The sequence below is a fragment of the Elephantulus edwardii genome, unplaced genomic scaffold, assembly GCF_000299155.1.
Source record: "Elephantulus edwardii isolate Elephantulus edwardi_28Jun2011 unplaced genomic scaffold, EleEdw1.0 scaffold00206, whole genome shotgun sequence".
Lineage (NCBI taxonomy): Eukaryota > Metazoa > Chordata > Mammalia > Macroscelidea > Macroscelididae > Elephantulus > Elephantulus edwardii.
The window spans coordinates 4,863,413-4,878,701 of NW_006399956.1; the positions used below are offsets into that span (position 1 = coordinate 4,863,413).

Consider the following 15,289-nt stretch of genomic DNA (forward strand, 5'->3'; position numbering starts at 1 on the left):
TTAATGTTGTCTATTGGCCCAGTGGTTATAATGTTGTTTTTGTTCATATGAACTGTTGAGTTGGACCCAAATCCTCCACTGAGTTTTCAGAGGCTGCAAGTCACAGAGGAGGAGACTATCCATCTTTGCCCCCCATGGAGCAGATGGTAGATCTGAACCATTTGCCTTTGTGTCAGCTGTGCAGTTTCTTACCTCAGGCCATAAATATTACTTCCTCACCAAATGGAAACAGTTATGTCCTTCCATCTTTATCATACTTAAAATTCATTACTGAGAAAACAGTTTTTTAAAATTAATTGATTTTGAGGTTTGAAGCCAGATCAAGAATGTCAATTGAAGAGAATTATGTGGCTTGGGTTTTGACATTGAAGTTCTTGAGTGTGCTTCAAAATTACCAGGTGTTACAGATTGAACTGTGTCCTCCAAAATAGAAGAGTAGAAATTATAACCTTTTAATCTATAAATATGGCCTTATTTGAAATAACTATTTACTTCTGTTATGTTTAGTGAGTTCATAGCAAAATAGGTTGGGTCTTAAACTTAAACCTTTTAAGTGCTATCTTATAAAAAACAACACACCCACAGGTGTGAACAGATGCACACAAAGTAGGGTAAACAGGATATATCTACAAGCAAAGGATTGCAGGCAGGAGAGAAGCACCCAGAAGGAATCAACAAGGCGAAGGCACTGATCTGAACTTTTAGCTTCAAACAACTGTGAGAAAACAAGCAGCGAAAAATGAAGAACCACCAAGTGGGAGAATTGTTGTGGTTAAGGGCTCGACTTAAAAAAATTATAGGTAAGATCTCAGCTAACCCTAGATTTCTAAAACACAGGAAGAAAGCATTTGATGAAGTCCAAGATCCATTCATGACAAAAACTCTCAGGAAAGACATTATCTTAAATGAGAAAATACTTCAGGACCACTGGGAGTAAGGAGTGTTTAAATGAATTTGAAAACCAGCTTTTCCGTAAGAATGTGAAATAATAAAATTAAAAATCTCAGCATCTCAATAATATAGGTTACTTTTTGAACAATTGCAATTCTTTCAAATTCATTAGGGACACTTTGTTGTATTGTTGTTAAGTGCCCTCGAGTTGCCTGTGACTCATAGCGACCCTATGAAGGAGAGTCCTCGACGCTTGGGTGCCTTTCATCCTCTCTCCAGGTTCATAGGGTTTCCGGAGGGAAGCTATTACGGAAGTGGATGCCACTCCCCCTTCCAAGTTAGGGACACTAGAGTTTATAAAATTCATTACTTAAGATTCTTAATAGTCTTTTAGAAAGTACCTGCGGATCAATTAACCAAGTGCTCTTTTGTTAAGGTGATTCCAATTCACAGTGAACCTCCAATGGATTTTGGATTTCCAAGGCTATGAACCTTTATAGGATGAAGCTACCTTCTCTTTCTCTTCTGGAGGAACTGGTGGATTTGAACTACTAACCTTTTAGTTGTGTTGTGTTGTGCTGTGTTGTGGCGGTCTCTGGAGAAAGGCGACTCTGCCTCCAGGAGCCAGAGAAGCCACGCTTGGCCTTGGGTTGAAGGCAGCAGCGGCTTCAAGCCCAAAAGGGCCCTCGAGCCTGCGGCCCTTGGGCCAGTCTTTCATTGCTTTTCTTCAGACATTCCTCTAGGTTGTAAAGCCCTGGTGTACAACTTGCCGTCCCGCAGTCACTTGTGGTTGCTGTGAGGCTGAACACTGTGACACGGATGTGTCAAATGCGTTAATGGTTGGCTACCCAGTGCGGACTGAGAGTGGCATGGAGCTCCCTGATTAAACAAGCGTGGAAGGAGGAGTGGCATCCACTTCCATAATAGCTTGCCTCCGGAAACCCTATGAGTCTGGAGAGAGGATGAAAGGCACCCAAGCGTCGAGGACTCTCCTTCATAGGGTCGCTATGAGTTGCCTGCAACTCAATGGCACTTAACTACAACAACAACCTTTTAGTTAGTAATCCAGCACATAACACACTACACCACCAGGGCTGCTGAAAGGACCACTTATAATATATTTATACTTGTACTTCTACTTTCTTGCTTTTTTGCATACAACCTCATAGAGAACATTATATTCATACATAAAGAGAACAGAAAATCTAGCGTACTGCAGAGGAGCTCTGTCTCTCACTCCCTACTCCTCAAGATCTCCATACTTCCCTTACCCCTTTCACCTGCCACCTACTCACCAACTGTTTCCACTCACTCACAGTTCCTCAATATCAGCCACTTTTGGTAAGATCACAGCTGTCTAGGTGGAGAAAGGAGTGCCAAGGTCTTCATATATTATACTCACCCACTCAAATAAGCTTAGCTTCTCTAGGCACTTCTAAGTTTGTTATCTTTTGTAAAGTCACCCAATGAATAAATCATGAGCAATAAAGTGCCTCAGAAGTCCCATAGGAAGGCCAGCCATAGGTCAGTTACAATTTGACTGCATACAACAAACAACGCTGGAGATGTTTAGGCCATACTTTTTAAATCGCCTATGGTAGATCATCCAGTTCCTTGCCTAACTCATTTTAAACTTCTGTCTTCAATGTTTTGATCACCACTCTCTCTCTAACTGCTACCATTTCTACCATGAAGAAGCTTGACCAAGAATTGAAGCAAGACACTATACATGCTTAGAAAACAATGGCTAATCTTGACTAAGGAAGTGCAAATGGCCTTGCTCATTTAATTACTCATTTATGACTAATCTGAAAGAAGTCCTGGTAGCACAGTGCATTATGTGTTGGACAGCTAAAGATCAGTAGTTCAAATCCACTTATTGTTTCGAGAAGATGAGTAATCTCTTCCTGTAAGGATCTGCAGCTTCAGCACCCAATATAGTGTTGTCATGAGCCAGAATCAATTCATTAACAGTGAGTTCTTGATTGTACACACTATCGTTACTTTTGTATTGTAATGGTAGTGTTGATTAGTTGAAACAAAAAACATAAGGCAACCAGAATCGAAAATATTTACTATCAGCAGAACAGAGTCAGAAATTTCACATAGGAATAAACAAAAATTTGCTTCCAAAAGTAGGCCAGAACAGGGAAGTTAGTTTGTACCTCAGTCCCAATGAACGTAGGACGAATATATAGACTAGCAGATGTTGAATACGGGACCCATTCCTGATCCAATTTCACAAGTTGTAGGATACATTTTAAAAGCTCTTCTTTGTCAAAAACCTGAAAAAAAACCAGAAAACAGAATGATGAAATTATCTCCCATAGGTAATAAGTTTTCTTTTTTAAAGTTTTACTTTTTTTTAAAAAAAAAGAGAATGCTAGTAAAAACCAAATATAATTTTTTTTCTACGATCATTTTTATTTAAAAAAATATAAGGACAAAGCAATACAAATAAGCACATGCCCATTGTTTGCTACATGTAGCATTATTCACAATAACCTAAAGGGCAAAGCAATTTAAATTTTTATAAACAGATGAACTGATAAACAAAATGCAGTCAATAGACACTAAAATATTATTCATGACTTCAAAAAGAAAGCCATAGTCATAAATGATCTATTGTGAATGAATCTTGAAAAACATGTTTAATGAAGTAAGTCAACCACGAAAGAACAAATATTATATCCTCTCACATAAGAAATACCAAAAATAGGCAATATATAGAGATCAAAGTTTAATAGTAGTTACCATGGATGGGAGAGGGAAGAATAAGTCATGATATAAGAAACACTGAATTTCTGTTGGTTTTTTTTTTTATGATGGGAAATCTACAGCAGGTACTGGTAATGACTTCACAAAAATGACTGACATACATTTGTTCCTCTCTATGAACAAGAGATTCATTCTAGAATAATCTACACAGGTGAAAAATCCAAATCTGCTCAAGTCCCTTAGACAATATGGTGTGGTCTTGCATACAATCTATGTGCATCCTCCTGGATGTATACTTTAAAATCACCTCGACTTTATGCTCCCTCTCACCCTTTTGATTTGAACACTTAATAGCTCCCTTCCTAGTCCCCTCAGAAGACTTAGAATTTGTGGTTAGTTGAATCTAAGGATGGAGAATCTGTGGCTTCACTGACTAAAACATAGTAAAAATAAAGAATTGGGGTGAATATTGTTCTACATAAATGTTTGCAATTTAAATAAAATACACACAAGGACAAGGAAATAAGAAACTTGTAAGAAATAGCATTGAGAAAACCAGAGACCTCTCTAAAATCCTGAAAAGCAATGATGTCAGGTAAAGACTAAGTTGCACCTGATCCAAACAATGGTTTTCCCAATCACCTGCTATGAATCCGAGAGATGGACAACGATATTGTGATTGTCAAGCATAAAAGCCATACATGCACTTGTCTAAAGAGGACAAAATGGGACATGGAGGCGTGAGGCCTTTACCATCTCTCTGAAAGGGCCAGAGGGAGTAAGAACAGCATAGTTCCTCACTGCCCCAGAGTAGAAAGCAGATAAAGCCTTCATAGCCCAGCCTCATAATGCCTCTAGAGCTACACCAACAGCAAGCGATTTGTTTATGTCTTACCAACTCACAGAGCCAGTTATTGTACCAACAATGGGGTTTATTAGGGAGGGAAGTGAGGGGGGCAAAGAATAGCTCACAGCACAAGTCCAGGCCTGAGCCCAACAGTTCCAAGGGACAATTCCTCAGTAAGTCCAGGCTCTGGTTTAAGTTCAGCAGTCAAATCCAAATTATTCACCAAGGTTTGCCTTAGTGTATTTATAATCAAATCATTCAGCAAAGTTTACCTCAGAGTAGTTCAAACATCTAGCAAGAACAACCAATCCTTTAACTGTGGCCAGCACAAATGCATGAAGTCTCACGTCACACCTTGCCACCATTTGTGCACAGTGATGCCATGGTCTCTCCACCACCATCACCAGGAACTCACCACCAAGGTCTCCCTCAAATCTTGCCACCACAAGTATTGCTACCTAGTGTTGGAAGCACTCTATTATCCTAGTCCCAACAGCTATTGATGATTTTCAAGGCCATGTGTCTTTACTCAACGTGGCTGGATACCAGAGGGAACTAACTAATGGCTAAAAAATGCCAACTTTTAGGCTAACACTATACCACCCTTCATCAGTTTTCTAGGTCTCTGGTACTGCTATCTAGAATAGGATAGGATAGGATAGGAATAAAAAATCCTTAGATCTCATTTCTAGTCCAATCATTTCAGGCCAGTCTTTCAAGCTCTGGACTTATATTCTCTTCTCAGTCCAGAAATGCTGTAACAATTTTTGACACTATCTTACTGCTAAGGAATGTGAAACCACCTAACATCACAGTAGAGCTCATGTAAAAGGTATTTCTTCCCTTTTTTCTCTCATAGTATTCTAAAGGTTTTGGACAGGAATCTGTTTGAAGTAGTTGTTTTTGTCATGCGCTTAGCTGATCCTCCAGTGAGTATTCAGAGGCTATGAATCACACAGAAGATTGCCCATCTTTATCCCATAATGCAAGTGGTGGATCTGAATCACCGGCCTTTGGGTTGGTGATGCAACCCTTTACCCACCAGGTCACCAGGGCTCCCTTACCTAATTACAAAGAATTTCCCTTCTTTTTTTTTTTTATAATTTTAATGAGAATTTGGATTTCCATTCATGTATTGCTGCACTTCTCTACCTGCCCAGCCCTTTCCCCCCGAGAATTTTCCTTCTAATACTATGTTACAATATCTGAAGGAAGAAGCAACAGCTTGGGTAATAAATACAAATTTAGAGAAGAAAACACCGAAATCAAATCTAACCCACCACCATCAAGATGCTTCCAACTAGTGGTGACTCTCCCTCAGGTTTCTAAGACTGCAAACCACTGTGCCCCGTTCTCCCTCAGACCTGCTGATAGAATTCAAACTGCCTAACGTATAACAAATTATGCCACGAGGGCTCTCATAAAAAGGAAAAGAATGGCTAAAAAGGAGCATTTTCTTAGTTCTAGTTGTCCTCATGTTTTCACAACACTGAGCTTCAGCTAAATTCCTGAAGGCTAAATATGCAGAGGACTGAAACATCTTCAGTTTAGAAATGCAGTCTAGGTTATATCTCAGTGGCTGGAAGCCGATAATATCCTTCTTAAACATAAACCAAAGACCCTAAATCTAACCCACTTGATAATGAATATGCTATATAACCAGGGTCCAAAGGCCACAAAGAACCACTTTAATATGGGATTTTAGAAAACTCTGGACAAAAATAAAAAAAAAAATTAGTTAGATCACTATATATTTGCTATTGCCAAATTAGATATAACTCAAAATGTCTATGCTGTACACAGAACCCTGTTTTCAATATTACAATTCCACATGGTCATAATAAGATTTTTTTAAGATAGTCTTTCTCTTATTTTGCTATCTCTCACACACATACTAATCTCCCAGAGTGCTCTTCAATTAAAAAAAATCTTGTGGAATTGCTAAATATTATTTACTCTTCATATTTCCACCTTTTTACTTATGAAGTAGAGCAGACAAAACTCTAATGTCCATATATGCTTTGCACAAAATGTTACGCTAAGATTTCAGAAGTTATTTGATAAACTCATAGTGACCCACTACATTTCTGAAACACAGAAAAAATGACAGAATTTACATACTGGTAAAGTTGTCCTCAGAGAAGATCGATACATTCTGTCCATATTGAGATGTGGTCGAAACAGTCGAATTTTATTATCTACTCCTCGATATGCTTTCAGTCCTTCAAATAGCTGAAAAGAGAAAGAAACTTTAAAGAGAATAATAACTAAATGAAAAAAATCCCTGGATTCAACAGAATGACTTTCTGGCAGTGCTCTTTTTCCTTGTCTAGTAAAGTTGTTGACTTGAGCTGACCTCAGGAATTGTCCTCAAAGCATTTGCTATCGAGTGGAATCCTAAATGGCAACCCTAGCGGGGTACTGGGCTCCACAGGATTTTTAATAGTTAATTATAGCATATCCCTAGGTCTTTCAAGTTTCAAGACATCTCTTGGTGGACTCAAACTTCCAACTTCTCAGTGCATAGTCAAGCCTGTTAACCATTTGTTTCACCCACGTCTCTAACTCCAATCATTATTGTTGTTCCCTGTTCTTGAGTCTGTGGAGCTTCTGTGCGAGCATGAACTGTCAACTTTTTGGTTAGTGGCTGATGCACTTAGCCACTGCATCACCAGGGTAACCAACTTCTGAAGGCACTTGGCTGAACTGGTATGGTAACCAGGATTATGGAGAAACCACTTTATTACCAGACTCTAGCAAGAACTCCATTTTCCTTTGCTTATCAGGAGTCAGACTGCTAAAAAGCACATCAATGGAAGTGGAAAAATACCTTAAATCATGCAACATAAACTGTTGGATAGGCAGGCCTGATAGGAGCCTCACCAAAAAATTTCCATGTACTTTTTCATTCATTCTGGCCCATAAAATATGACCTAAGTTAATTCCATCAACAAAATTTGAAAAGGAAAAAAAAAAAACAAACCAAAAATCAAAACCAAAACCCAGGCAGCTCAATTTCAGTCTGGCTTAGAATTCATTCAATGTCATCCTCTTCAAACCAGACCCAAAACTAGATAAACCACTTGAAAACGGACATGAAAAAATTCCAAATTAAGGATATACCAGGACAATTTTAAAACAGACTTTCTGGAGAATTGATAGAACAAACAAGCTAAAAATAAGTAAAGATAGGGAATATTTGAACATTACGAACAACAAACTTACCTAGTGAACATTAAGAACCCTTTTCATAACACCTGCTCAATATATAATCTTTTCACATGTTTTCTAACTACAAGATAAGGAATTCATATTAAAAATTTAACTAGGAAATAATACTTCAGAAAATAAAAAACCCATTAATATATAAACCATGGATCAATGAAGAAAGTATAGTGAGAATTTAGAAAATAATTTTAGCTGTATGATAATAAAGAGTAGTAGGCTATAAGAGATTCATAGGCTAAAATGAGGGGATGAGGAAGAAACATATATCATGTACCACAATTAAAAAGCACAAAATTAAATACTGCATTTAGGTCCAACTACATCTGTAATTTATTAAAGTCAATAAAACCATGCTTCTGATGACTTACCTCACCCAACATCTGAAATATGTCTAAACAAAAGGCTATAGGATAATATAAATTGGCTTCTTTGTTTGTCCACAGGTATGCTCCAAACCCAAGTCAGCTGACAGGAACTGAGGGTAGCCACCTTCAGACAAACTGGCAGACCCTCCTAGGACAGGGAACAGCCTGCACCCTACTCCGAGGCCTCATGACATCACCACAGGCTTCTTTGCTTGCTCACATCTTAGGACCAAGGGCCTGTGGCCTGTGGGCCAAGAAGGGATAATTTATATACAAGATCCTATCAAGATATCACCTTCACCTACTACTAGAGTGAAGACAGGGACCTTCTCCTGAACCATCGCGGAGAGCAGAGGTAAATATAAAGCATGCAGAAACTTTCTAAAATACATCTGTGAGACTATACTACCAAACATAAAAATCCAAAATTAACTTTAAGTTAAGGTAACTACAGGTAAAAATGGTAACTTCATAAAATTCTATTTATTGTACAATTTAAAAATTATATCTACTTACTGGTGCAGCGTAAGATACATACAAGGATTTTAGAATAATCTCCTTGAGTATATAGATGTAAAATCTAAGAACAAACAACATTAAGAAACAATGACTAAATTGAATGCATTCCAGGAATAGAAGATTGGTTTAACATTCCCAGAACCCACCGCTATGGAGCTGATTCTGTCAGAGTGACTCTCCTCAGGTTTTCCAAGGATGCAAATCTTAAGATAAGACTGCCCATCTTTCTCCATGGAACAGCTAGTGGATTCAAACTATTTACCTTTGGGTTAGTACAAAACATCACTGATTGTATCACAAATTGCACCACCTGGGCCCCCTGGATTGTTGTTGTTGTTATGTGCCGTTAAGTTGCTTGCGACTCATAGAGACCCTATGTATAACATCCCTAAACCCTGCTCTGTCCTGTCCCAATTGCACCGTCTCCAACACACCCACCCCAATCACCCAGTTACTGAATCAATCCACCTCATAGAGGGTCTTCCTCGCCTGCGTTGTCCCTCTACCCTCCCAAGCATGATGTCCCTCTCCAAGGACTGGTCCCTCCTTGCAACATGTCCAAAGTATGTCAGACAAAGCTTCAGAATCCTTGCTTCCAAGGAGTAGCCTGGTTTAACACTCTCCAAGACAAACCTGTTCATTTTCTTAGCAGTCCATGGTATACTCAATACTCTTCTCTAGCACCACAGCTCAATAACATCAATTCTTCTTCTATCCTTCCTAGTTACTGTGCAACTCTCTGACGCATAACAAGTGATTGCAAAGACTGTGACCTGTATCAGACACACCTTAGTCTTCAGAGTGATACCATTGCTCTTCAGTACTTTGGAGAGGTCCCTAACAGACTTTCCCATTGCAATACGTCTTTTCATTTCCTGGCTGCTAGTTGCCAAGAGTGTTGACTGTGGTGCCAGGCAAACTAAAGCTATGTACAATCTCAATCTCTTCACCATCCATCCTGATGCTGCTAATAGGTGCAATGGTGAGAATCTTTGTCTTCTTGACATTGAGCCTCAATCCATACTGAAGGCTGCAGTCCTTGACCTTCTGCAGCAAGTGCTTCAGGTCCTCCTCAGTTTCAGCAAACAGGGTTGTGTCATCTGCATAACACAGATAATTGATAGATCTTCCACCAATCCTAACGTCACAATTCTTATAGAGCCCAGCCTCCTGGATAATCTGTTGAATAATCCTACATATAGGTTGAAAAGGTGTGGAGATAGGACACATCCCTGTCATACCACCCTTCTCAACTTTGAACCATGCAGTGTTCCCTTGCTCTGTTCTGACGACAGCCTCCTGGTCCAAGTATAGGCTTCACATTAGCACGGTCAAGTGTTCTGGGATTCCCATTCTTCTCAGAGTCAGCCACAGTTTGTTATGATCCACACAGTCAAAGGCCTTTGCATAATCAATGAAACACAGATAGACATTCCTCTGGTATTCCCTGCTTTCAGCTAAGATCCATCTAACATCAGCAACAATATCCCTAGTACCACGACCCCTTCTAAACCCAGCCTGGACTTCTGGCAGTTCTCTGCTGATGTGCTGTTCCAGTCGTTTTTTGATAATCTTCAGTAGACTCTTGAGTGCATGTGAAATCTATGAGATTGTTCTATAGTTTCCACACTCTGTTGGGTTACCCTTCTTTGGGATGGGAACAAATACAGATCTCTTCCAAGTGGTTGTTCTCCAGATTTCTTGGCACAACTTGGTGAGCACATCCAGGGCAGCATCTCTTAGCTGAAATACGTCAATTGGTATACCATCTATTCCTGGGGCCTTATTTTTTGCCATTTCCTTCAAAGCAGCTTGAACTTCTTCAGCACCATAGGCTCTTGCTCATATGTTTCATGAAATTCTTCTGTGTCTGCCAATTCCTTTCAATACAGTGACTCAGTAGAGTCTTTCCATCTTCTTTTAATACTTCCTGGATCATTTAATATTCTGCCGAAAGCATCCTTGATTATATCAACTCGAGGTTTGAATTTGTTCTTCAGTTCCTTGAGCTTAAGAAATGCTGAGCGAGTTCAGCCCTTTTGATTTTCTGACTCCAACTCCTTAACACCTAGATGCAGGTGAGGTATAATGTCACCTCATTAACTGTAGTAAACCTATTTGAGAAAATAAAACATTCATTCATAAACTTTTAAAAGATACAGAGAGCAAAACAATGAGACAAATCCTTATTAACAAGCAGATAGAGATTACATGCTCCCTCAAACAGAAAACATTCTTTTTCAACAAGTGTGCTGGGATGATTTCATATTCAAGAGGAAAATTACCGTAGACCCATACTTTATACATTAAGAACAACCAGCTTCTGTTTTTAACAACCAAACAATGAAAGGCTAAATGTTAACACAGGAGGATATCTGTACTACTAAGATCTGGATAAAACAGATTTGAAACAAGACAGAATAAGTAGTACCAAGCATAAAAAGATGTTGTCAGAGTTAAGTAACAAACAAAAAGAGGAACAAAGATTTGCAAACTTGGGTATTTTAAATTTAAGTGGATACTTGTCATAAAAAAAATGATAAAGAAAAAAGGCAGATGACATCAGAAGTTTAAAACACATATAACTGGAGAAAATCTCATTACAAAACACATAAAGTAGTTCTACAAATAAAAAATATTTATAACCTAATAGGAAAGTAAGCAAGCACAAGGCATCTTGAATAAGGAAGCCAATGGTAAATAAACATGTTAAAGTGCTCAAAGGATCACAAAACAGCATTACCAATATACAATGTAATACACTATATATTACCAATATAAGTTGAAACTGAACAACCTTGTTCAGAGTTGGTAAGATTAGGAAGCAATAGAAACACTACTCTTTGGCGGTTAAGTATAGAAATTGGTAATAATATCACTATGAAAAATAATTGCTCCAATCTTGTAAAATTGAAGATGTTATCTTATGGCAGGCAGTAACACTCCTAATACCATGCCTTTAAATTGCGTTTCTAAACTTTTTAATCTCAAAATGCTTGCTACTGAAGACTCCAAAGAGTTATGTTGATATAATGCTATCTATCAATATTTATCATCCTAGAAATAAGAAGTGAGAAATTTAAAAATATTTAACAATAAAATATGGTATGTTAATATAAATAACATATTTCAATTTAAAAATAACTACATGTCCCAAAAATAATTAGTAAAAAGTGTGATATTGTAAATTATGGCAAATCTCTAGTGTTTGGTTTTTATAGAAAACAACTGGATTCTCCATCTCCTTCTACATTCATTGTCTTGCAGTGTTGTGTGGCTTAAAGCAGCCTTTGAATTAACAGCACAACTCCTTATGGACTGAGTTCATTAGAGCTCCCTCATTTTATTTTTTTAAATACAAGAAAGCTCACTGTCACAAAGATTGTAGTTAAAAAAGGGAAAGGAATTTTTCATAGCCTTTTTAGACAATTGTGGTTCTTTTTCCTGTTCTTTTACCAAAACTTGATAACTGGTTGCCGTGGCTGTTAGGTGCTCTTGAGCGGAATATGACTCATAGCAACCCTATGATCTGTAGACCAGAACCTTGTCCTAGCCAGTTCCATTCTCCAGCCCACTGCAAATTAGTTGCAATTTGAAACTACTTAAAGTTTCCATATTGTTCATTAAAATTGACTGGTCCAACTTATCAGACTTCAACCAGTGAAGCAGAACCAGCCAAGGATAATATGAATAGACTTTTCAGAAGAAACTGATACAACTATAGAGCCACTAAGGAAATCCAAGCCCAGATAGGGCAGGCAGTCAGCAAAGGGAAATCACAAACAGGCTGTGTCCTAGCTCCTAAAGTGAAGCTTGTCCAAAGGTGGAAGTCAGGAAAAAAGCGACAGAGGGAAGGAAAGATTTGCAGATGCACCTGTCATTTAGAATTTCTTATTCAGAGTTCAAGAAAGTCCTTACAAGGATTTATTTAAGGTAATCTGACTTTTGATTTAACTTTAAATCAACGGGTTAGGGACTTTAATTAGATTTGAAAGATTCCGTCACAAGTTGCACTTCTATTAGTGTTTGAATAGCTGAGAGAAGATTATGTGGGTGCAATAAAATGGTTGTAGGCACCCTACTATTCTCCAGTTCTTACAAGGAGTATCTCTTGTAGCCCATTCTCACTGAAACAGATAAATAGTAGAAATCCGGTGCAGACTACTTCAGTCTAGTTCAGACTAGCTGTATCGAACCAGGATAAAGGCATCCCAGTCTATCATTTTGAAATGATATTTTGCCTATTTATACATTTGTAATGACATGTAGTGGTCATTTGGAAACCACTAGATCATGGACTCAACCCGATTCTCTTAAAAACTTTTTTTATACATTGTTTTGAAAACAAACCAAAAACCCAAACAAAAAATAACCCAAACAATTAGTATCATCACTAATACCAGAAAACTACTCAGTGTTAAAAAGCAGTCAAGCTCATAACATTAAATGAAATTTCTCAAAATTCTAATTTTCACTTAAAAGCTGGAATTGGCAAAATTCAGTATGTACCAGGCATATTTCTACAGGCTTCAATTTGTTACCTTATTTTGTCCTTACAATGGCAACAACACATATATTAACGGTACTTCTATTTTATAAAGACATTGAAGCACAAAGGACTAAACAGATTTCCACATTGTTAAAAGCCATCAAGTTGATTTTGACTAATAATAAACCCAAGTGTATCAGAGTAAAACGACAGGGCTTCAAAATCTGGCCCTATGAAAGCAGAACAGCAGGCCAAACTTCTGATGTACCTCTGGATGAATGTGAACCTTCAACCTTTAGACTAGAGTAGAGCAATTACCATTTGCCACCCAGGGAACAAATAGTGCTCCCTAAGGGGCTAAAAATAAATTTAAAAAAAAAAAATTCAGCCTAGGAAGAGTTAAGACTAAGGCCTGAATGCTTACCACATACTTTCCAAATTAAGAAAATGAAATGAGATGATCCATTTAAGGTAACTAATACAGTGCACACAATCGCAATAAAATAAACATCAGGAATTATTGTTTTATTATGGCCATGATAAATATTTATGATTACTAGGTTTTATTCCCTTAATAAATAGGCTATTATTTATTTCCAGCATTTTTAATATTTTGAGAATGATATCCAATGTATTAAAATACATTGTAGTTAAATAAAATAAGAGTCAAGGAATTGTGTCCCAGGCTAACTGTACCCTAAGAAGAACAAGGAGAAGAATTCTTCTCTTAGTATCTTAGAATTATCACAGCTTATGCCTGAAAGAGAACATTTAATCACATATTCCTTAACATGCACACCACTACATGTTATTGCTGGTCATAAAAACATGCACTTCACATTAAAATCTAACCAGAACATTATACTCAGTGGCTACTAAAATATTAACTTTTGATTTATTTATTTTCTACTCATTGTTATCTTCTCTGAATGACTTCTGAAAAACCAGTTAAGACTTATTCTCAATCTAGTTTTCTACAGGAAAAAATGATAATAATTTATGATTTCCTCTTAGGAGCTCCAGTACCACAAATGCTTAAGCACTTGGCCACTAACTGAGAGGGGTGGCAGCTCAAATTTACCCAGATAGCTCCACAGAAGAGATTTGGGATGATCTGTTTCTATAAAGATTGCAGCCAAGAAAACCTCAGGGACAGGTCTACCCTATCATGCTGGGTCACTATTAGTCAAAATCAACTTGAATGCACCTAACAATAACTCGGGTAAATATGATAAAGTCCACACTGTCTAACAGCTATTTTAGTATGTGGAAGCAACTCAGTATGCACATGTAACTATATTAAGCATCGTTGCTGTATGCCGTAGAGTCAGAACTGACCCATAGCTGAAACTCCTGTGGGCTTTCAGAGGCAGTAAATCTCATGGGACAAGACTACCCATCCTTCTCCTGTGGGGCCGCTGATGGCCTCAAACTCTATGCCTTTCGGGGTTGCAGTGCAGCTTCCTGCCACTAGGCCCCCAAATCTCTTTTTAAGTAGAGCACTATCAACAATTCCCACAAACTAGCTTCCACATTCTCACATACTCACTTCAATGGCATAGTGGAAGGCTGATGAGCCTGGATGTAGTGACAGGTTTTCAAGAGGTCTGATGTGAGGTTTCTCCCAGCCAAACTCTAACGACCATTCCACTGTCAACATGTGATCCGTGAAAACAGTTCCAAAAACTAGATTACTTGAGTCTGGCTTTTCTTTTAAAGCGGTGGCTGGTGTGATGATCAGATCTTTAGCCTAGGGACAGAAAAAATCAGGACCATTAAAGAACTGGAACGGAGCATCCATTAGGTAGATGATGAAGAGAAAAGTAACGTAAGTTGCTGGCCATGAAATAACAAACACTTGACTTTTAAATGTCGACAACAAATTCAAATATTTGACATGTCTGTGTGAACCACAGTAATCATGCTCATAATGTGTTATTTGAAATCTGCAATGCAGGGGAGCTCTGGTGGCCTAGTGGTAAGGAGCTGCAACTACAATCCCAGAGGTGCATGGTTCAAATCCACCAGATGCTCTGCCGGGGAAGGAGGAACAATCTCCTCCTGTACCAGTCAGATCTGATTTGACGGTACACTCACACAAAAATAATAAAATAAACTTAAAAAATAAAAAAAAAAGAAATCTGCAATGCACACTACTGAGGAGAAGAATATCAGAACTCAAATGGAATGGCATCTCAAAACAAGGCAAAATGGCAGACAGGGTAAATCAAG

At 38.0% G+C, this 15,289-nt stretch overlaps 1 protein-coding gene across 1 annotated transcript in view; it reads right to left on the reverse strand.

Moving 5' to 3' along the window:
* BCAT1 (branched chain amino-acid transaminase 1, cytosolic) overlaps window positions 1–15,289 on the reverse strand; it is an 83,302-nt gene that overhangs the window by 59,305 nt on the left and 8,708 nt on the right. The window contains exons 3-5 of the mRNA XM_006897215.1: window positions 14,607–14,807; window positions 6,578–6,688; window positions 3,057–3,176 (exon numbers count right to left, since the gene is read on the reverse strand). Of these exons, the coding sequence (XP_006897277.1) occupies window positions 3,057–3,176; window positions 6,578–6,688; window positions 14,607–14,807 (432 nt within the window). The remainder of the gene's footprint in view (window positions 1–3,056; window positions 3,177–6,577; window positions 6,689–14,606; window positions 14,808–15,289) is intronic.